The sequence below is a fragment of the Emys orbicularis genome, chromosome 12, assembly GCF_028017835.1.
Source record: "Emys orbicularis isolate rEmyOrb1 chromosome 12, rEmyOrb1.hap1, whole genome shotgun sequence".
In the NCBI taxonomy this organism is placed as follows: Eukaryota; Metazoa; Chordata; order Testudines; family Emydidae; genus Emys; species Emys orbicularis.
The window spans coordinates 46,703,863-46,725,405 of NC_088694.1; the positions used below are offsets into that span (position 1 = coordinate 46,703,863).

General features: G+C 48.7%; 1 protein-coding gene across 1 annotated transcript; it reads left to right on the forward strand.

The window, feature by feature from the left end:
* The first annotated feature begins 190 nt into the window (after nucleotides 1-190).
* LOC135886563 (mast cell protease 3-like) lies at nucleotides 191-5,688 on the forward strand. Its single transcript, XM_065414314.1, has 5 exons — nucleotides 191-248; nucleotides 906-1,062; nucleotides 1,245-1,380; nucleotides 4,639-4,899; nucleotides 5,539-5,688. Exons 1-5 carry the CDS (start codon nucleotides 191-193, stop codon nucleotides 5,686-5,688), a joined length of 762 nt encoding a protein of 253 aa, XP_065270386.1.
* The last annotated feature ends 15,855 nt before the right edge of the window (nucleotides 5,689-21,543 follow it).

Below are 21,543 nucleotides of genomic sequence, written 5' to 3' on the forward strand. Positions count from 1 at the left end.
AGATTTGCGCAGCCCCAAAGGTTTGCTTTCTGCTAGCTCTGCAGGGTGGCTGGTGACTGCCTTACCCTATGTGTGAACTCCTCCCCGGCAGGATCCAGGGGCTGTGGTTTACCCTGAGTCAAGCGTCACCAGTCCTATAAATGACCCCAGAGACAGACACATCATCTCCTTCCCCAGACTCCCTCTGACGATGCTGCTGCTGCTCCTGTTTCCCATGGTCTTTCCCCTGCCCCCCGGGGCTCAGGCTGGTGAGTACAGGAGGGGATAGGCCCCTCTGGCCTCAGAGGGAGTAGAGACTGGCACTACTGGAGCTGTCTGCATGGCTCCTTGCCAGAGTCAGATGCTTCCACCAGTGCCATTGGTGTGTCCCCAGCACCCAGCTGGAGTGCTGTGGGGCTCCAGGGCCTATCGGTGTTTGCCCAGGACCCAACTAGGGAGCCTCAGGTCCGTGGGGCCTGGGGGAAGTTATCAGTGTGTGTGTGCCCAGAACAAAGCTGAGGTGCCCCCAAGCCTTGGGGTCTGGGGGCATCAGTGTGTGCCCAGGACCCAGCTGGGGAGGCATAGGGTCTGGGGGCAGGTGGGCAGGGACCTAAAGGGGCAAGGGGAAAGGAGGGAATTGATGCTACCATAATAAATCCTCTGAGAGGGAGGCAACACACAGAAATTCAATAAGCTGCTGATGTGAACGGCCAGCTCCTAGACAGGAAATGCAGATCTGTGCAGCCTGTGTGGTTAGAGCGGGGGAGGGAGGCTAGGAGCCAGGACTCCTTGGTTCATTTTCCAATTCTACCAAACTCTGGCCTCGGACTGGGTCTGTTCAGTGCCTGATCTCGGTTAGCGGAGGGATACACCAGCTGGCTGGATTGGGGACCTGAATTAACTCCTTCTCTTGGCACCTCTGCCAGGGGAGATCATTGGAGGACAGGAAGCCTGGCCTCACTCCAGACCCTACATGGCCTTTGTGAAAATACAGAAAGAAGGAAAGGGAGTAAACATGTGTGGAGGGTTCCTGATCCGGGAGGACATGGTGGTGACGGCAGCTCATTGTAACTGCAACCTGGGGTAAGAAATGCAGGATCCCTGCCCCTTAGGCAGCCATTCTCCTAACCTGGGGCCAGGTGAAAGCTACTCCCCACCCAGCAGGGGAAAGGCCCTGGAGTGCTGGCATGATCCACACACACACACTTTAATGAGGTTAACGAATCCAGAGTATTGGTCTGTCTGCATCCCCTTGTATTTCACAGCAACATCTCCGTGCTCCTGGGGGCCCATAACTTTGAAATAGATGAAGTGGGAACGCAGACGATCTTGGTACATCGCCGAATCCCCCACCCAGAATTCAATAATGAGACGTTTGAAAATGACATCATGCTGCTGCAGGTACTGCCCCCATCTCACCCCCGACTCCCACTGACCTCACACTGCTGCAGGTATCACCCCATCCCATCAGCCCACTGTGACGGATTCCCCCTGTGGTGCCGCTTGGAACTGGGGTACCACTGAGCCTGTCTGACCCAAAAACCTGGGCTCCCTTTACCCTGTAATGGTGTGACAGTCTCTCAAATCCCCTCCAGCATATATACAGGTAGCGACACATCCAGCTGCAGCTTCACAATGATGCTGTGATCAGCCCTGCATGGGAAGGGGGCCAGAGACCCAACCCCATGGGATTCCAAACCCCAGCACAGGCAAATTCTCCTCTAGAGACAACCCCACCCCAAAATGAGTCATCTCAATGAGCACAAGAGTCGGCATTACCTGCAGGGAGCACTGGCCTGAGGAGAATCTGGAGAGCGGCTGAAAGATACAAGAGAGGATGAGTCAGAGATCTGGGGAGGGAGGAGTGTGATGGGAGTCACGAATGCTGGGAAAAAGGCAGGGGGGTAGAGGGAGAATGGGGAGTGGGATATGTGATGGGCTCCCCCCCCCGGGGGGGGCACTTGGAACTGGGGTACCAATGAGCCCACCTGACCCACCAGACTGGGCTCCCTTTACACTGTATTGCTGAGGCAAGCCAGCTAAGCCCTCCCTCAGGCTTCAGACTGCACTTTACCAGCACACATACAGGTAGGGACACACCCAGCTACGGCTACACACACACAGATGCTGAGATCAGCCCTGCATAGGAAGGCTCAGCCAAGGAATTGCCCAGTACTCAAGTGCCCACCAGCATCTAGAGGGTAAGCCCAACATTGTACCGTCTTGCGCTGCCCAGAGAACTGTACAGCGTAAGCTCATGAAATTCGCCCCCTCCCTCAATGTGGAGAGGGACATGCACAGCTTTCTGCCCCAAGTTATAATTTCCATATACACACTGGGTTTTAGACAAAACAAAACAAGTTTATTAACTACAAAAGATAGATTTTAAGTGATTATAGGGGATAGCAAACAGATCAAAGTAGATTACCTAGCAAATAAGACAAATATGCAATCTAAGATTAATATACTACACTGTTTACAAGTAGCAAAGTCCCACCCTAAATGTTGTTTTAGGCAAATTTCAGAGATTCTTGAAGGCCAGTTGCATTTGCCTGCAGCTTAAAACTTCAGATATTTCATTCACAGGCTAGACAGCCTTCCAGCCTGAGCTCAGTCCTTCTGCCCTCATTTAGTCTTTGTTTCTTAGATGTTTACAGCAGTCATCCTGGACGGGGATTCAGTGAAGAACAAGCCATGCTTATGTCACTCCCTTGCCCTAAATAGGTTTTACATATGGCAGGATTTTTTTGTCTTCCAATGTGATTCTCACCCCTGGTCAGTGGAAAAATACTGATATTATCATGGAGTCCAGTACCAGGTGGCTTGATCACATGATCCTGCAGCGGTAACATAAAGGCTCTTTGCAGTGTTCCCAGGAAGGCTTGCCTAGGAAGGCTTCCTGGTGAGAGATTAGCATCTTCTAAGAATTTACCAGCCAGCAATCTAGACTGATTGCATTCTGTCTAGTGGGTGTTCCCCAGGTGTAAACACATTTGCAATAGGTGCATAGACAATATTCCTAACTTCAGATACAAAAATTATACATGCATATAAATATGATTATCATGTTCAGTAAATCATAACCTTTCCAATGATATCTCACATGCCTTATCTTGCACAAAATATATCATAATTGTGCCATACTCATATCCTAACATTACTATGAAGAATATGGGTGTGATGGGCTCAATCACAGATATCCCCTTGGGCCTGTCACCTGTTGTGCTGAAACTACCTCTGAGCCCATTTTTCCTGCCAGCCTGGGCCTTCAGAACCCTGCCTGGTTGAGCCAGACATGCTAGCCTGCTGCAACACAGACACATAGTCCGGGCCACAACCCCAAAGCTGCAGACCTTAACTGAAAACAGCTCAGCAGGTTACCTGTCTCCAGCACTCAGACACCTAGCTCCCAATGGGATCCAAACCCCAAATAAATCCGTTTTAATCTGTATAAAGTTTATATAGGGTAAACTCATTAAATGTTCGCCCTCTATATCACCAAAAGAGAGATATGCACAACTGTTTGCCCCCCACCCCCCAGGTAACAATTACTACACTGGGTTTATTAATAAACAAAAGTGATTTTATTAAGTATAAGAAGTAGGATTTAAGTGGTTTTTAGCAATAACAGACAGAACAAAGTAATTCACAGAACAAAATAAAACAAAACACGCAAGGCTAAGATGAATACACTAAGAAATCAGTTACAAATGATAACTTCTCACCCTAGATGTTACTTTGGGTAAAATCCTTCTCAGGTCAGTTGCCTTTTCTGACCTGGGTCCAGCCTGTTCTCAACGCTGTGGTTACAGTCCTTCTGTTTCCAGGTGCTTGCAGGTATCTCTGTGGGGTGGGGAGGCCACCTCTTAAGCCAGCTGAAGACACCTATTGTTTGCTTCCCCACTTTATATAGAACTTCCCTAAAGTGGGAAACCTTTGTTGGAAATCCCACCTCCCTCTGGAAAAGTACCAGATTCAAGATGGAATTCAGTATCAGGTGAGAGGGTCACATGTCACTGTAAGACCCAGGTCTCCATTCTTCCTGGGTTGGCCCACAGGTACACAGGAAGGCTTGCAGATAATCAGGGCCATTCACAACTCATTGTTTCTGAAGCACCCTTAATGGCTTTCACTTAATATGTTTTCATCAGTAATACAAGTTTATATCTTATTCTCCTAATTCCAGACATAGAAATAATACATGCAAACAAATAGGATGAACACACACAGTGGATTATAAACTTTCCAATGATATCATACAAGGGGTATTTAGCGTACAGCAGTTATGTCATATTCACAAGCATATTTTCATAAAGCATATGGAGTGCAATGTCACAATGGGGTGTAATTCCACCCCAACCTCAGTGAATTCACACTACTGCAGGTACCACTTTCATTCCATCCGCCCACCCCCACTGACCCCACACTGCAGCATGTAGCACTGCAGTCACATCAACCCCCCACCAGTGACCTCACGCTGCTGTAGGTATCACTCTATCCCATCACCAAGCCCCCAGTGGGCACATGGCATCACAGATTTTCACAGTTCTCATGGGGATGTCCCACCTGGTCCCATCTAGCCCCATCCCCCCAGGACAGGATGCATCCCCCAAGAGAAGTTTGATTTCCCTTCTCTCTCCTCCCCCCGCTGCATTACAGCTGACGGACAAGGCCAAGCTGACCCAGACTGTGGGCACCATCCCCCTGTCCCAGAAGAAGGTGAAGAAGGGGGCAGTGTGCAGCGTGGCTGGCTGGGGCCAGACCAGTATCAAAACAAATGCCCAGCCCTCTCCAACCCTGCAGGAGGTGGAACTGACGGTCATGGGCAAGACAATGTGTCTGTCTCAGCCCTATCTGCACTATGTCCCGTCCAGGATGCTATGCGTGGGGAAACCCCAGGAGAGGAAGTCGCCATTCCTGGTGAGTGTGGGACAGGGGCACACAGTGCCTGGGACAAGGTGCTGCTAGAACAGGAGACCAACAGGGCTGGGCAGAATGGGGAGAGTCAGAATCCATGTTGAGCCAGACAGATCCTGGGAACCAGGAATCAGAATTGGCCAGATCCTAGGAATCAGGAACGGAGGCTAGAAATCAGGGACAAGAACCAGGCAGTTCTTTCAAATGAGGAATGTATCCTAATAATTTGGAACAGGAACTGACTAGATCACAGAAATCAGGGATGAAAATTATCTGGATGTTCAACAGGTTCTAGAAATCAGGGACAAGAATCAGCCACATCCTGGAAATCAGGGATGGATCTTAGTAGTGAGGGAGAGATCCCAGAAATCAGGTTTGGAAATCAGATGGATCTTAGGAGCTTAAAGAAATTTGTGATGGATGCTAGAAATCAGAAACCCAGAACTGGGCAGATCCTAGAATTCAGGGACAGGGGTTGGTTTGGACCCTGGATCGTGGGGTGGGAGCCCTGGGCATGTCCTGGGAGTGACTTGACTCTGAGCTCCCAGGAAGCAGGGTACAGAGGTTGATTTCAGGACCGTGAATAGAGAATGCAGCCCGCCCTTTGCTTGGACATTGGTAACCCTGGTGTTTGCTTCTCAGGGTGACTCTGGGGGCCCCCTGGTCTGTGATGGGAAGGCCCAGGGCATTGTCTCCCATGGCAGCGGTGACGGGTCAACTCCCAGTGTGTTTACCAGGCTCTCCAAATACGTGTGCTGGATCGAGAAAACTCTGCGCAAGCGGAAGCCTTAGAGGGGAGTGTCCATCTCTAATGTGAGTGGAGAGATAGATGGGTATTGCAGAGCGATGGCTGGCTATTGCAGATGGATGGATGGATGGATGTGTAGCCAATGATTTTAGTTTATTGCTCATTTATTGTGTGATGTTATGATTAAACAACATGTTATGCCATATATAATCTTTCTATGCTGATTAGAGTTAAATTGTAGGATTACAAAAATATAAGACTGATCAGTAGTTAGAAGGGATAGTTAGGTTTTAGGTGTCTAAGTAAGGAGGGCTCAAACGCAAGGCCTACAGGCTGAGGCCTGTAAGATAGTAGCTTAGCCACACTAGGCCATAGGCTTAAGAAATGCTTGACATAAGTGACCAAAGAATGACCGTATGCCACAAGATTACGGGGAAAGATGTACCCATATGTGGTGCTGTGCAAAATGAACAATAAGAGTAATTTTTTCCTTACAATATCCCCAATAGTGACATTTTTCTAACTCGTGCCCTAACTGCAGGGTGCACAATGTGCATAAAAGCTAATGAGGCATAGTTGGAATCACATTATAAAAAGAGGACGCCCACATTAGGAAAATTGAGCTTCCTATTGGAAACACCAGCAGGAACCACCCCTCTAGTGATGATCATTTGGCCAGGCAGAAATCAGACCTTTAGAATATCACTAAAGGATGTGAGTATAACTATATTTGTAACATGTGCACAGGTCTTCATAGAATTTCTATATGCTTGGTTAATCATAACTTTAACTGTAACTTTAATAAAACTTGTAAAACAGACTGGGCCTTTTATATGTGAAATTTACGTGTGGTCACAACCCTTTGTCCTTATGTGTTCCTAGAGACTCTAAATCTGAAGCAAGTAGCAGAGGTGACTTTCATTCTGTGAGTTTGAAACTGTAGCCACTAGAGCCGAACCTACGGTGGTGTAATACCACACTACAAAATTCACTTTAAATAAAAGAAAAGGCAACAGATGGATGGATATTGCAGAAAGGTGGATGGAGAGCTGGACGGATGGATATTGTGGAAGGATGGCTAGACAAGGCAGATGAGAAGACTTAAGGATATTGCAGAAGGATGGACAGACAGAGGATGGATAGATACTGTGGAACAATGAATGGATGGATATGGCAGATGAGAAGGTAGAAGGATGGATGGATGGGCAATACAGAAGTATGGATGGATGGAGGGATGGATGGATATTGCAGAAGGATGGCTGGATAGATGGATGGATGGATATTACAAGAGAATAGATTGATATTGAAGAAGGATGGATGATCGTGAACAGATACTGGAGAACGATGAATGGATGGACATAGTATATGAGAAGACAGATGGATATAGAAGAAGGATGTATGGAGGGATATTGCAGAGGAAAGGAGGACAGAAAGCTATTGATATTCCAGAGAAATGAACGAACAGTCGAGCCTGCTGTGAGATCTCCCTCCAGAGAGAACTTCCTCTTCTTATTTTCCGAGGCTACAGTGGCTGCCCTAGCCTTACAGATTCCATTCTATGTTTCTTCCCCAATGTCTTTTTTAAATTCATCTGGATGTCCTATGCTGACATCACAGCGCCTCCATATCTCACCAAACTCCGTGGGGATTTTCAGGGAGAGGATAAGGGGGTTCCCTAGCTTGTAGCTTTCTTCCATATTAGATCACGATTCCTGCAGAGGGCAGCTCACCTACTTACCAGATTAGCAGTCAGGGTCACCAGTGTTGTCAGTTGTTGGCTGCGTGTGTGTTCTCTCTGTGTGCTGCATTGGCTCTGGCCAGGTAGCCACTACAGCAGACTTCTATCGAACCGTCCAAGAAGACCCCAGACACAGTTCAGTGGCGAAGGAGCTTGGCCAGGTTTATTGCTGACAAAGCACAGTATTACTGCCCTATATGTGCTACAGGTACACTAACACATTTATGCCTGTGACAATGGGCTTGGTTCATTGAGGGGGGTGACACTACACTGACCCCAAAACCAGACAAAGACAATGCCTCTGTGACCCCCCTTTTATACACTGGTATGAATAAGTTATGTATTGCCCCTCTGACATGGTTAGTTACCCCCATTTACCGTGTCCCTGTTTCGCTCAAAAGATCTCTATCCATCACACTGTCATCATGACCTTATCTTTAGGAGGAGTCAGTGTGTCCCTGTGTCACCTTCAGGAAGTGTATTTACCTTGTATTAGGATGTTCTGGCACAGTCCTTCTGGAATATATTTATGTGAATACTTAGTGCCTAGGAGTGCTTGTGTTTTTGCAATACCAGCCCTGTGCTTGGCAAGTTCATGTATCGGAGAGTGAATATGAAAGTAGGCATCTGCTTTGTAACAGGGCCTGACCTTTGCTCATAGACTGACTCTTGCTAACTTTATCTTATCTCAGCAGGCCATGACTTTAGTTCAAGCTTTAGGCCTTCCACTAGACCCCTTATGGGAGGCCTCATGTCTCAGGATCTCTCTTTTGACTACACCTTCCATGTCCATCCACCCCTTCTTTCTGTCCCTCCCTCACTCCACATCTACACCCTTCTATCAATCCGTCCTGCCATCCTTCTCTCCCTATGCATATGCAAGTCTCCATCCCTCCCTCCCTCCTTCCCCATACACCCCCTTCCTCCCTCCCTCCCTTCCTCCATCCATCCATTCCCTGACAGTGTTACCCATTGCTATAGTATCTCAGCCGTGTTGGCGCCTTCACCTCCACCATGTTTCCTTCTTAATTTCACTCCCTGTCCTATAGCTGTCGGCAGCTATCAAGTTTAGTGACATTCAGCCTTCTTGGGTGTTTATTTCCAGCCAGGGCTTTTAGAAATGGCCACTGCTATCGCACACCGCCAGGCTGGAATGTTCAAAGCCATCTGCAGGAGTGAGGTATCAAAAGTCCATTGACTTTCAGTGGGAGTTGAGCCCCTAACATCATGACCCCCCCTTTACAATCCCAAGCCCATCCTGTCATTGAAGCTCAGCTCCCAGCATCTCCAAATGCGGGGCTATGGGGAGATTTTTACAATCACCGATCATGCAGTGGGCCCCCTAGAATGTATGGCCAGGAGAAGGTACAGATTGGAGTCCACTCAGCCCCTCACCCAGTGCAATGGGAGCAGATCCTCATGGGACCCAGCCTCACAGTACACAGCTACCCTGCATCCGAAGAAGTGGGTTGTAGCCCACGAAAGCTTATGCTCTAATAAATTTGTTAGTCTCTAAGGTGCCACAAGTACTCCTGTTATTTTTGCGGATACAGACTAACACGGCTGCTACTCTGAAACCTTCATCTGGGGGTGGGTGAGAAATGGATATGGGTGTTTTCCCTCCAGGGGGCAGCAGCCCCCATCCAGTCTCAGGGCTGGGGACTGGCTGGCTCAGGGGGATGGGAGATGGGAGATGGGGCCTTTCCCCTCTAGGGGGCTCTGACTGCAAATCAGACCCAGGGCTGAGTACTGGCTGGTTCAAGTGGGTGGTGAATGGGAGATGGGGCCTTTCCCTTCTAGGGGGAGCCAACTCCCATCCAAGACTGGCTGGCTCAGGGGCATTGAGAATCAGATGCATTGTTCCTGCCTCCACCTGCAATATGGGGGTCTTTGGGAAGCCATGATGTCAAAAAGAGGGGGCTCTGGTCTCCTAGATCCATGTCCCTCCCCCCAGCTCACAACCATACGGAGGGGAAGGAGAGCCATTGAGAAGGATCAAGGGACTGGGTTCCCACCAGAATCTGATCTGAGTCTTGGTCAAACCACGGCTCCCCCCACAGTAGCACCAAGCCAGGGAGAGAGCTCAGACTCTGTTGTTAGCTGCTGAGCCACCTCCCCCATCTTTGCTACAGATGAGTGCGGTGTCCAGATGTGCACAGCTGCCAGGTGTAGAGGGGGAGATCCCAGCTAGGTGTGTCCCCAGCTGTGCCTGGCACAAGAATGGGCAGCCCCCTGCTGGGCAGGGCTCCAGGGGCTCAGATGTGGGGACTGGTCTCTGCCCACCACGCCCATGTGGTGGGGTTTCCATGAACAGAGACGGCAGAGGCCCCACCTGGCAGGTGGAAACATCACACTAAGGTGTCCCCTGAACCCCCGTAACCCCCATCTCTGCTCCGACCCAGGTGCCTGAAGGAAGAGGCCAGCGAAGCCATCAGCGGATGTCTCAGCCCTACCACACACCTCATCTGGTGCATGCATGGAGCAAGCGGTGGGGGGTAGTGCAAGCTGCATCAGGGCTCAGCTCTACCCCAGAAATGCACAGCTCCAGGCTGGGCCAGTGCCCAGATGTGCCCCAGCCCCAGCTGTGGAGGGCACGTAGCAACAGAGGAACCTTCCTGCAGCTCCTTCACCTGGATGCCAGGGAGGAGGGGAGCAGCTTCTCCTCTTAGAGGCTGAGTCACTTCCCCTCCCCCCCACTCTGCAGGGCTGCAGGGCAGTGTCCAGGGTGAGCGCAGCCCTGCAATACTCATGGCCCCACCAGAATGGACTCAACAGTTGAAGGACCCCAGATGGTGACTCTCCTTCTCCACCCTCCCTGCAGCTGGTGTGGTGTGGGGTCCAAGCACTGAGATGGCAGGTCCTCCACCCAACCCCCGGAGTGCATGGCCTGGAGGTTTCCTGCCTTTCATCCCCACTGCCCAACCAGGCCAGGCCTGTAACCCACCTCCCAGGCAGATGCTGCCCCCCATGGGCCCTGATAATGCTGCTGCTGCTGCTGACTGGTGCTCAGATTGTGACTGGGACGGGGGCATTAGGGTCCCATATGTGCATATCCCCTGGACTATCAGGCCCCAGATTTGCACAGGTCCAGCAGATTACTCTCTGCTAGCTCTGCAGGGCGGCTGATGAGTGACACTCCACATGTGAACTCCTCCCCAGCAGGAACCAGGAGCTGTGGTTTGCCCTGAGCCAGCTGTCACTTGGGGGGTCCAGCCCCTCCTAGTAAGGTCTATAAATGTCCCCAGAAGTAGATGTATCACCCACTTCCCTGATGTCCCTCTGATGATGCTGTTACTGCTCCTGTTCCCCCTTGCCTTTCCCCTGCCCCCTGGGCTCAGGCTGGTGAGTACATGGGAAGAGCTCCCCCCCCCCCCCGCCCCATAGAGAACAGAGCCTGGATATGCTGGAGCTGTATGCAAACCCTGGCTCCTCCCTAGATTCAGATGCTTCCACCAGGGCCATTGGTGTGTCCTCAGCACCCAGCTGGGGAGACTCAGAGCCGTGGGCTCTGGGCCGGTAATCGGTATGTGCCCAGGACCCAGCTGGGGGTCTGGGGGGTCTGGGGGCAGGTGGGCAGGGACCTAAAGGGGCAGGGGGAGCAGAAGGGGTTGATGCTATAATAATAAATCCCCTGAGGCGGAGGTGACACAGTTGAGCTCAGTACACATTGGTGTGAACAGCTGGCCGCTAGACAGGAAACGGAGCTCTGTGTGGTTAGAGCAGAAGGGGGGCTGGGAGCCTATTTAGCACCACGTGGGCCCTTAGGACACCTGCCCGCGGACCTGCTGCAGCAAGGGGAGGCTGCACCTCAAACCCCTCATCCCCAGCCCTGAGACCCTCATCCCTAGCCCCATCATGAGGCCACACCCCAACCCTCTGCCCCAGCCCTGAGCCCCTCATCGCCAGCCCTACCGAAGAACCCGCACCCCCAGATCCGGGAGGATGTGGTGGTTACTGCGGCTCATTGTAACTGCAACCTGGGGTAAGAAATGCAAGATCCCCTGTCCCTGAACCAGCCATTCTCCTACCTGGGGGCAGGTCAAATCTACCCCCACAGAGGAAAGGCCCTGGAGCGCTGGCTTCTGTACATTGACCTGAGAGCCAGGCAGCATCTACACACAACCAATTTAATAAGGTTATAGACCCATGACTGTACCCACAGTATTGGCCTATCTGCAGCACCTGCATCCTCTTGTGTTTCACAGCAACATCTCCATGCTGCCGGGGGCCCATGCCGAATCCCCCACCTGGAATATAATGAGAGGTTTGAAAATGACATCATGTTGCTGCAGGTATCACGCCCATCCCATCACCCCGCCCCCGGTAACCTCACATTGCTGCAGGTACTGTCTAATCTCATCACTCCACACACAGTGGACGTGATGTCATAGTGTTGCGGTTTTCATTAGGATGCCCCACCCAGTCCCATCTACCTCCATCCCCCCAGGGAATATGCATCCCACAAGAGGAGTTTGATTTCCCTTCTCTCTCTCCCTCTCTGCCCATCACAGCTGAGGCACAAGGCTGAGCTGACGCAAGCTGTGGGTGCCATCCCCCTGCCCCAGAGAGAGGTGAGGGAGGGGGCTGTGTGCAGTGTGGCTGGCTGGGGATGGACTAGTACTGAGGCAAATGCCTGGCCCTCCCCAATGCTGCAGGAGGTGGAACTGAAGGTCATGGACAAGGACATGTGTCTGTCTCAGCCGTATCTGCACTATGTCCCATCCAGGATATTGTGCATGGGGAACCTCCAAGAGAAGGAGGCATTGTTACAGGTGAGTGTGGGAGGGGCACAGGTTGCCTGGGGCAAGGTGCTGCTAGAACAGGAGACTGACAGGGCTGGGCAGAATGAGGAGAGGCAGGATCCATGGTGAGCCAGGCAGATCCTGGGAACCAAGAACCGGAACTGGCCCGATCCTAGGAATCAGGAATGGAGGCTAGAAATCAGGGACAAGAACTAGGCAGATCTTTCAATGAGGAATTGATCCTAATGATTTGGGACAGGAACTGGCAAGATCACAGAAATCAGGGACAGAAATCAGATGGAATATTCAACAGGTTCTAGAAATCAGGGACAAGAATTAGTCACATCCTGGAAATCAGGGATGGATCTTAATAGTCAGGGACAGATCCTAGAAATCAAGGTTGGGAATCAGCGAAATCCTAGGAGTCAGAGAGGGGGATTGTTCAATCAAGAACCCAGGGGTGGATCTGAGAAATCAGCAGGAGATCCTAGAAATCAAGGGCAGGAGTCAGCCAGACGCTGGAAATCAGGGTTAGGAATCAGGGACTGGAACTGAGCAGGTTAAAGAAATCGGGGATGGATGCTAGAAATCAGACACTGGAACTGGACAGATCCTAGAAATCAGGGACAGGGTCCAGCTGGGTCCCTGGACCATGGGGTGGTAGCCCCAGATGGGTCCCAGAGTGACTTGACCATGAGTCCCCATGAAGTGGGATACAGAGCTGGATTTCAGGACCATGAATACAGAATGCAGCCTGCCCTTTCCTTGGACATCTGTAACCCCGTGCCTGGTGTTTGCTTTTCAGGGAGACTCTGGGGGCCTGTTGGTCTGTGATGGGAAGGCCAATGGCAGTGTCTCCTATGACAGACCTGATGGATCATCACCCAGGGTGTACACCAAGGTCTCCAAATACATCCCAGGGATCAAGAAAACTTCACAAGCTGAGGCCTTAGAGGGGAGTGTTCATCAATAGTGGAAGGATAGATGGGTATTGCAGAGCGATGGCTGCCTTGCTGGATGAGTATTAGTGTGATGTTGAAATATGACCATTTATATTATTAATATTTCATCTTTTAGACAATTGCAACAAATCGTATAGAAAATGTGTCATGCAAGGTATCAATAAAATAGTTACAATCTATCAAATATGATTTTCCTGTTTGTAGGCATGCATCATCTTTGCATCTAAAGTTATGGATATTAGCTATTTACCAGTATTTCAAATGTGTTTGCTCCGCCGGTAACACCCACTGGGTAATTTACATCCAGTCTGGCTAGTGCATTGTGAATCAACTATTCAGGTTGATGGCCCATTAAGGGACAGTTAGCTCGCATGATAGACCATAGAAGAAGCCTGTTGCCACTCAATAGGCCTTCCTGTAGATGTTTTAGCCAGCATATGGGTATTAACTGCTCCTATGGCTCATCAAAGCATGCAAGGGCATATGACTTGCTCAAGTGACTCTGGAATCCACCTTGTGCATCTAATTTTCCAGGAGAAAGCATTTGACAGGATGGACCATGGGTATCTCCTGGGCACTCTGTGAGAGTTTGGCTTCTGGCCCCAGATTGTGGGCTTTCTCCAGGTGCTGTACACCTCTGCAGAGTGTTTGGTCAGGCTCAACTGGACCAGGACGAAGCCAGTCAACTTTGGGCAGGGAGTATGTCAGGGGTGTCCATTGTCAGGCAGCTGTATGCTCTGGCTATTGAGACCTTCCTCTGTCTCCTCCACCGGAGGTTGACGGTGTGATGGGTTGGATCACAGAACCCCCCTGGGGGCTGCCAACTGATGTGCCCAACTCCCAATGGGGTCCAAACCCCAAATAAATCCATGTTACCCTGTATAAAGCGTATACAGGGTAAACTCATCTATTATTCACCCTCTATAACACTGATAGAGAGATATGCACAGCTGTTTGCCGCCGCCCCCCCCCCCCAGGTATTAATACACACTATGGGTTAATTAATAAGTAAAAAGTGTATGTTCTTGGATTTTAACCACGCAATGCCATTTGCATGTTTCTGCTTCGTCCATCCAAGTCAATGGCCTAAGAGAACCTCCTATAACAACTTTAAGCAACTGTTTTTGATAGTTAAACCAGTCCTGTTTAAACCAAACACTAGAAACAGTAAGGACCACATTACTAGAGTGCCTTCAGACAAAGTGCAGTAGAGAATTACCTGAGGGGTGGCAAATATATCCAAGATATGGAAGAACTGATGACTATAAAAAAATGTAGTAAGAAATCTGACTGCTTGTTTGGTCTGTGGCATAAGTGCTGAGCCCTAAAACTGGTCTATTTATGACCACTGAGTACCAGACTACATGTGTATTTTGAGTTTGGTACATCCCTAGGACATTTGGTATACCTAAGCTTTGATCTGTAAAGCTGATGATTATATACCTTCTTGACTGTAGAAGTACTGTCCAGGGTGAAAGTACACCTGAGTAGAATTTAACATTAAAATGAGAAAGCTAACACTCCCAGGACTCAACAATACAGAGTGATCCTAAATAAATTTCATTCAGACATGGATGGAAAATCCAGTTTGCTAAATTTCACCTTTCAAAGATATTCTGGCATCTTGGCAAATCCATGGTATTGACCCCAATTCTCACTTACAACACTTCAGGGATTCCTCTGGTTTCTATGGAACTTTTGACTCTGAAGGACCCCAAAGCAAACTCTAGGCTGTGACTAACAGTAACAATTGGAGAGAGAACACGCCATTCAATCACTGACATTATAGGTGAGATTTGGAAGGAGGTTTGGGAAAGGCTGTGAAGGAGGTGGAGGAAGGAGAATGGAAAAAGATGAAGTGGAGGGGAGAAGTTTGGGCTGGCTGTGTGTCATCATCATTAAAGCTGATTGAGATATTGGTTTTGAGGGAAAATTGGATTGTTTTGCAAAAGGAAAGTATTCATAGCAAGTGTCAGCTTCCCTCAAACGCTATGCCATTTCTTTTTTGTCAGAAAACCTGAAAATGCTTGGCTACAAATAAATATTTTTCAGTTTTCAGTAAGTATATTTCTGTTTGTTTTGTCACCATTTTGCCAATAATTTTTTTCACATTTTTTAAAGTTTTCAGCACCTTTTTGCCGTATTTTCTGGGGATTTGGCAATTTTTAGTCTTTTTTTTTATTTTTTTAGTTTTAGTTTTTCAATAGAAAGTCTATATTTTTCACAGGAAAATCAAACACCATTTTCTGACCAGTTCTAATAATAATAATAGGAAGGGAAGGATGTTTAATTAAACCATCTTTGTTGAAAATGAGATTTGGGTAAAGCTAGGAACAGGAGAAAAACCAGGAAGAGAACCAGCCGGGATGAGGTGGGAGAAATTTTGGACAGCTCAGGAAAAAACATGAACAGGAAATACTAGGGCAAAGAAGCTCACATGCACACATCCAGAATATCATTGTGGTGCTGGCATCCTCCATCCTCGCAGATGCTCAGGAGACCAGAGACAGGAATGTTGGGGTTTTTTTGGTGAACTGGATGTCCTTGCAGAACAAGACGGGCTTGTTGCCTACACTGAGGAGGTACTGCCAGATGTAGATATTCTGCTTGCTCATCAGGGACGCCTGAATTGACTCCTCTTCTTCTCGAGCTTCAGTCCAGTCCTCCTGCTCCAGGTGGATGGCTTTCCCACCATACTCGGGTTTGAGGGAGAACTGGAGCTGGGTGATGAGGTTGGTGAGGTCCCCGGGACATCTCAGCAGAGATGCTCCAGTTGTGCTCAATGATGGACATCTGCTTCTTGGCGTAGCTGACCTTGCAGGTGACCTTGTCTGACCAGGTGATGGGGGAGTTGGAGTCGTTGTGCAGGGTCTTGATGCACTCCCATCCCCCGCAGGTGATGCCCTTGGTGAGGGTCAAATCCCCGGGGAAGAAGTTGAGGCTAGCGGAGCTTATCTCATTGTACAAGTAGAACAGAGCCCTCCACTTCTCGTCCACCTTGATCAGAGTTAGGAGTTTACCAATCCCAAAGTAATAAAGGCCCTTCCTGCATTCAGGGTGCAGGACAATGTTTTTTCACCATCATCTGTCCTCAAATCACTCACCCAGCAGATTTCACCGTGTTTTTGGAAAATGATGAAAAATCCATCACAAAGTCCTCCCATAATAGTCCCCATCACAGCAGTTGGGATGCAGCTCATCGACCTTGCTCCCTCATCCATTCTCAAGTCCTTCACCACCCGGTAGATATCGAGGTCCCCCCCACAGCCCAGGTAGTGGTCCCTGCCCTGGCACGAGGGCTGCAAGGATATTGATGTTGTGCCCATTTTCAAGGAGCTCTGTCTTCAGGTAGCAGTCCAGGTCAGAGCAGATGATGCAGTCTCCACTGTCGTTGTGGAAGATGTCTGTGCCCAGAGAGTCTTTCCGAGGTACCAGTGATCCAGGGACTGGACTGGAACCCTGGGGTGGGTGTGACGTGGCACCCCATAATGCTTTATAGAAATATGCTTCTGAGTGTAAATATGACATAACTGGAATATGTTTTATGCTAGATATGCCATGTAAGATATCTTTCAAAGGTTATGACCTACTGATTATATTCATCCTATCTGTATGCATGTATCCTTTTTATATCTGAAATTATGAGCATTGGCTCTATGCTTGTATTTAAAGTGTTTGCTGTAGGAAGCACATAAGACAGATTTGGTCAACATAGTGTGAAGGGATTATTCAAGTAATTGGGAGTACTTAACTAACAATAGACTTTGGGAGACACCAATCCACATCTGAGCTTTCCTGGGAATTTTCAAACTAACATGTAAATAATGGAGCCAGCCGGCAAAAAGCTGAATCATTCATAGACATGTGACTTGCCCAGGTGGCTAAAGACCCCATCTTGTGGCAGTGATGTTGCACAAGAGAGAGAATATAAAAGGCCCCAAAAAACCCTCCAGGTTGTCTTAAACTGGCCTCTCCACCCCAATGAGATGCCTAAAAGAAACTGGAACAAAGGAACAAAGAACAGCCCCACGAACTGCGGATCGCTCAGCTCAGCTCCAACCATTTCTCCAGCAAGAATCAGGCTCCAGCAATTCCACACCCCCACCAGGTCCTGGTGCCCCTGTCTGGGGTATCACCCATGGACTGTCCAGGGGATCCATCCAGCACCGTGCCCATGATGTATGCGATTAAGCATATCCCACCCTGTTTCCGCAGGGATTCGCTTCATCTTATTCACCCCCGCAATACGAGAGTACACCCTGAACAACTGTTTTGCCACCTATCCAGAGATTAGAAATGGGTGTGCCAGTCCTGCCACATCGATTCCCAAGGTGCCCCGTCCCAGAAGACTGCGCCAAGTGATCACCTGGTCCTCACAAGTTAGACCCTCCATCTCCCTGCCCACCTCCACTAGCCACAGCACAAACTGATCCCAATCCTCCCGGGGTACCTTTCCCAAACGGCCCAGTACTGCCTCCCGGTCCTTCAGGGACGAGGGGAGGATTTCCACCTGTTCTACTACTTGTGGGGCATGATCCCCTCTCTGCAACTGGGGCCACTATTCCTGCCTCCTGTAGTTCCCCCCGGGTAGCCTCTCTCGCAGGGGCTGTAACTATGGATCGCCGGCTTACAAGTCCACTGGCAGTGGTGGGTACAGTGTATTTTCAGGGTGGTGGTGGGGAGGTGTCTCCTTCAGTTCCATTGATGGGGCAGATGGTCTGGGGTCCCCAAGTCCCTTACCCCCATGTTTACATTGCTACAATTCATCCGCTAAGTCTGCTACTCTCCCCAGCAGTTCGTCCCTCTCTTGCCGGATTGCCTCACAGGACTCCTCTGTCCGTGTAGTATCCCGTGCCTTTAAATCTGCTACCTCTACTGTTAAAGCGGATTTTTCCATTAAAATCCATTGCTGATCCACAATCCCCTCCAAATCCTTAATGTGTTGGAGGAGATCAGCTTCCCTTTTTACCCAGTATGCCATCCCAGCGCACAAACCTTGTAATACCAGTCCCTTTTTCCTACACTCCTTTCCCTTGGGCTCTCCCCAGACCTCCCCCATTTCCTTCTTGATCTCATCCCAGGTGGACCCCTGCACCTGGTATGGGACCTGGTTCTTCCTTATGCATTTATTTAAAAGATCCATTCTCCCGGGTTGCCAGAACCCACAACTACCATCACGAGAGTTCACCATACCCCCTCCAAGCAGCTGCGCGGACTGTTGTGGGGGGAGACTTATAGGCTGCCATTCACCTGTCCGATGTGATGCATCTGAGTCACGGCACCAAGATGTTAAAGGGCTTATCCCTTCACCCTCCCACTTCCCTGGTCCTTCTCGTGTAAACAGAGCGTAGCAATACCCAAAGTCCAGAGGTGCAGATGATTCAATGGTTATTCGGGTTAGCTTCCAGCAAGCATGAATACAATTTCTTTTTCCCTTTTTCCCCAACTTACTTCCTGTTTGCCCCCAATTCATATAGAAATATTCTCAGCTATACTTTAATGGTTAACCAGTCAATGTACTGAAATTTAACTAACCAATCCTAACATATTGTAACATGATTATTTAACCAATTATATCCCACCACCTTAATTGGTTTACACCCAACAAAAGTAATTATACAGCAGACAGAAACAATCAAAGAACCAGACAGAGACCATACAGATAGACAATAGAGAAATGGGGACCATAACGACAAAATAACAAGAAGTGAGGGTTTCACGATCACAACTATTGATAAGTGAGTTCTTGCCAGACCGGATGCTATCAAACTAAGTTTTCTTTAACCATCTTAAGATCTGTTTCTTTATCTGGTGATATCAGCTACCAGTAGGACAGGGTCCCCTCCTTAACAGCCTGATGTTACACTATTTTAATGTAATTTAGACAGAATGTGAGGATGTGACTTTCTGCTTCTCAGCTAATGGCTGCTGCGCTGCTTAGCCAAAGGCCTTAGCCTACGAACAAGGCCTCAGACTATCACAGCGAGCGAAGGCCCAGACACAGGCAGACTGTGATTTTGATTCTTGTTTTGTACCTCTATAACTAGCTACGTGATAAGAATACACGTAAATTCTTAAAGTATAGGCCTTTACAGGCAGGCCTGAATATCTATAACTTAACAATAATTGGTTATATAACCACAAACTAAGCGTAACTATTAAGGGAATGATGCTGGATTGGAGGGAGGTCTCAAGTGAGGTTCCTCAGAGATCTGTTCTGTGTTAGGTGTTGCTTAACATGTGATCAGCATGCTATCTATCCCTACATACTGGGCATTAATAAAGGACCAATATGTGAGGATAGATAGCATACTGATCAAATTTGTAGGTCACACAAACATGGGGGGTTGCCAGCATTTTAGAGGAAAGAGCTAAAATTCAGAGGGATCTTGTTAAATTGGAGAACTGGGCTATAGACAACAAAATGACATTCAGCAAAGACAAATGTTAGACAAATGCTTCATCTGGGGAAGGAAAACCAAATGCACAAATACAGAATGGGGGCAAAGTGGCTTGGCTGCAGCAGAGGTGAAAGTGGGTCAGTGCAGGCCTGTATGGCGCCTGGTACTGGCCCATACACGGCTGACACTAAAGCGCTGCCGTGGCAGCTCCTTAATGTCACTGTTTCTTTTGCTCCCCTCTGTTGGCGGCCCTGCCGGTAGGGTCCGGCAGCACTGCCATGCCAGCACTTCACTGCGGGGCAAAAGGGGCAGCAATGTTAAAGCCCCTTTTGCCCCGTTAAAGCAACATTAAAGTCCCAGGAGCCCCAGGCCCTTCAACTTGTCACTGGAGACCGGGGAGAGGCTAGGCACAGAGCACTCAGACAACTAAATATTGAGAAATTTGGAAAGAGGTTGTATACAAATGCTAGATGTCTAAATACTAAGGTTCGTGAACTTGAGTGCCTGGAATTAAATATGGTTATTGATTTGATGCTGTATAAAAAGGAAGATAACTGGCTACACTAATATAGTCACCACTTTTACAAAATTGAAATAAATCTTCTACAAAGTATGCCTTGTAAGGTATCAATGGAAAAGATATAGTCTGTTAAGTATGATTATCCTGTTTAAATCCATGTATTATCATTATATTTGAAGTTATGAATATTGGCTAGGTGTTTGTATCTCAAGGGTTAAGGTACAGCTAAGCAGAACTCAAGTTTTACTATATAGACTGAGGACAATCACGAAGTAAAGGGGGGGGATTGGAATCATGTTTTGCTAAGGGGGGAATGGGAACAGGGACACAGGCAAGGTTCTGTGGCGTCAGAGCTGGGAAGGGGGACACGGGGTAAATGTTCTGCGGTTTCAGAGCTGGGAAGGGGGACACGGAGTAAATCTCTCTCTGTGGCATCAGAGCTGGGAATGGAACACGGGGTAAATGCTCTGCGGCATCAGAGCCGGGAAGGGGGACGTGGGGTAAACACTCTGCGGTGTCAGAGTTGGGAATGGAACATGGGGTAAACACTATGCAGTGACAGAGCTGGGAAGGGGACACGGGGGAAACGCTCTGCGGCATCAGAGCTGGGAATGGAACATGTGGTAAACACTATATGGCATCAGAGCCGAGAAGGGGACACGGGGAAACAATCTGTGACGTCAGAGCTGGGAAGGGAACACTGAGGAAGGAAACTAAGATCATTGCTTGGTGAAAGTTCACCCCAATAAACATTGAATTGTCTGCACCTCTGGACTTCGGGTATTGCTGCTCTCTGATCATGCGAGAAGGACCAGGGAAGTGGGAGGGTGAAGTGATAAGCCCCCTAACAACATCCTGTTCTTTTGTTATTTCCCATTTTCCTTCTACTCCTGTTATCCTTTGTCCCACTAGTTTCCATTCCTGTTCTTCATACTGTATGAATGCTGTGTGTTGCTCCAGAAGGTTTTTATCAGTGGTATCAGTGTTTGTTTGCAGTTTTTCTGGGTTTACTTCTTTTCCCTTTTGATTTCGAGTTACCACTTTGACGTTACTGTGGACAGAAGGTGATGCAGCTGCTGCTTCTTTAGCCATCTTATTCACTTTAGCGGTATAGTATCCTTCTAAAGTGTTTTGTCTAGCATGAGTCTTGACATGCTTGATTCCTGTAGAACCAGTCTTTCTCTGGACAATATCAATAATGGTTTTTCAGTAATCCCAGTATGCAACTTCTTTGCCTTCTTGTTGGCGTGGAGTGGAACGACCCAACAGAGGACATGGAGGGTCCAGCAGAGGATCAGTGTGAGCACATATATGGGCTTTACTCCAGGAGAAGGGAGTGGATATGGCTCGCTTGGAAGAACAACCTTTAGAGTTTTATTGAATGCTGTGAGTGATTTGCCAGGGAGTAAGCCCCCGCCGGTGCCACAACCTAGGACTAAGGCTGTTGAGATTGTGGGAACAGGTATGGGCCCTTATGGAGTTGTCTCAGGAGTTGGCTCAGATGGACCTGGCAGTTTCCCGTCAGGATAGCCCCAC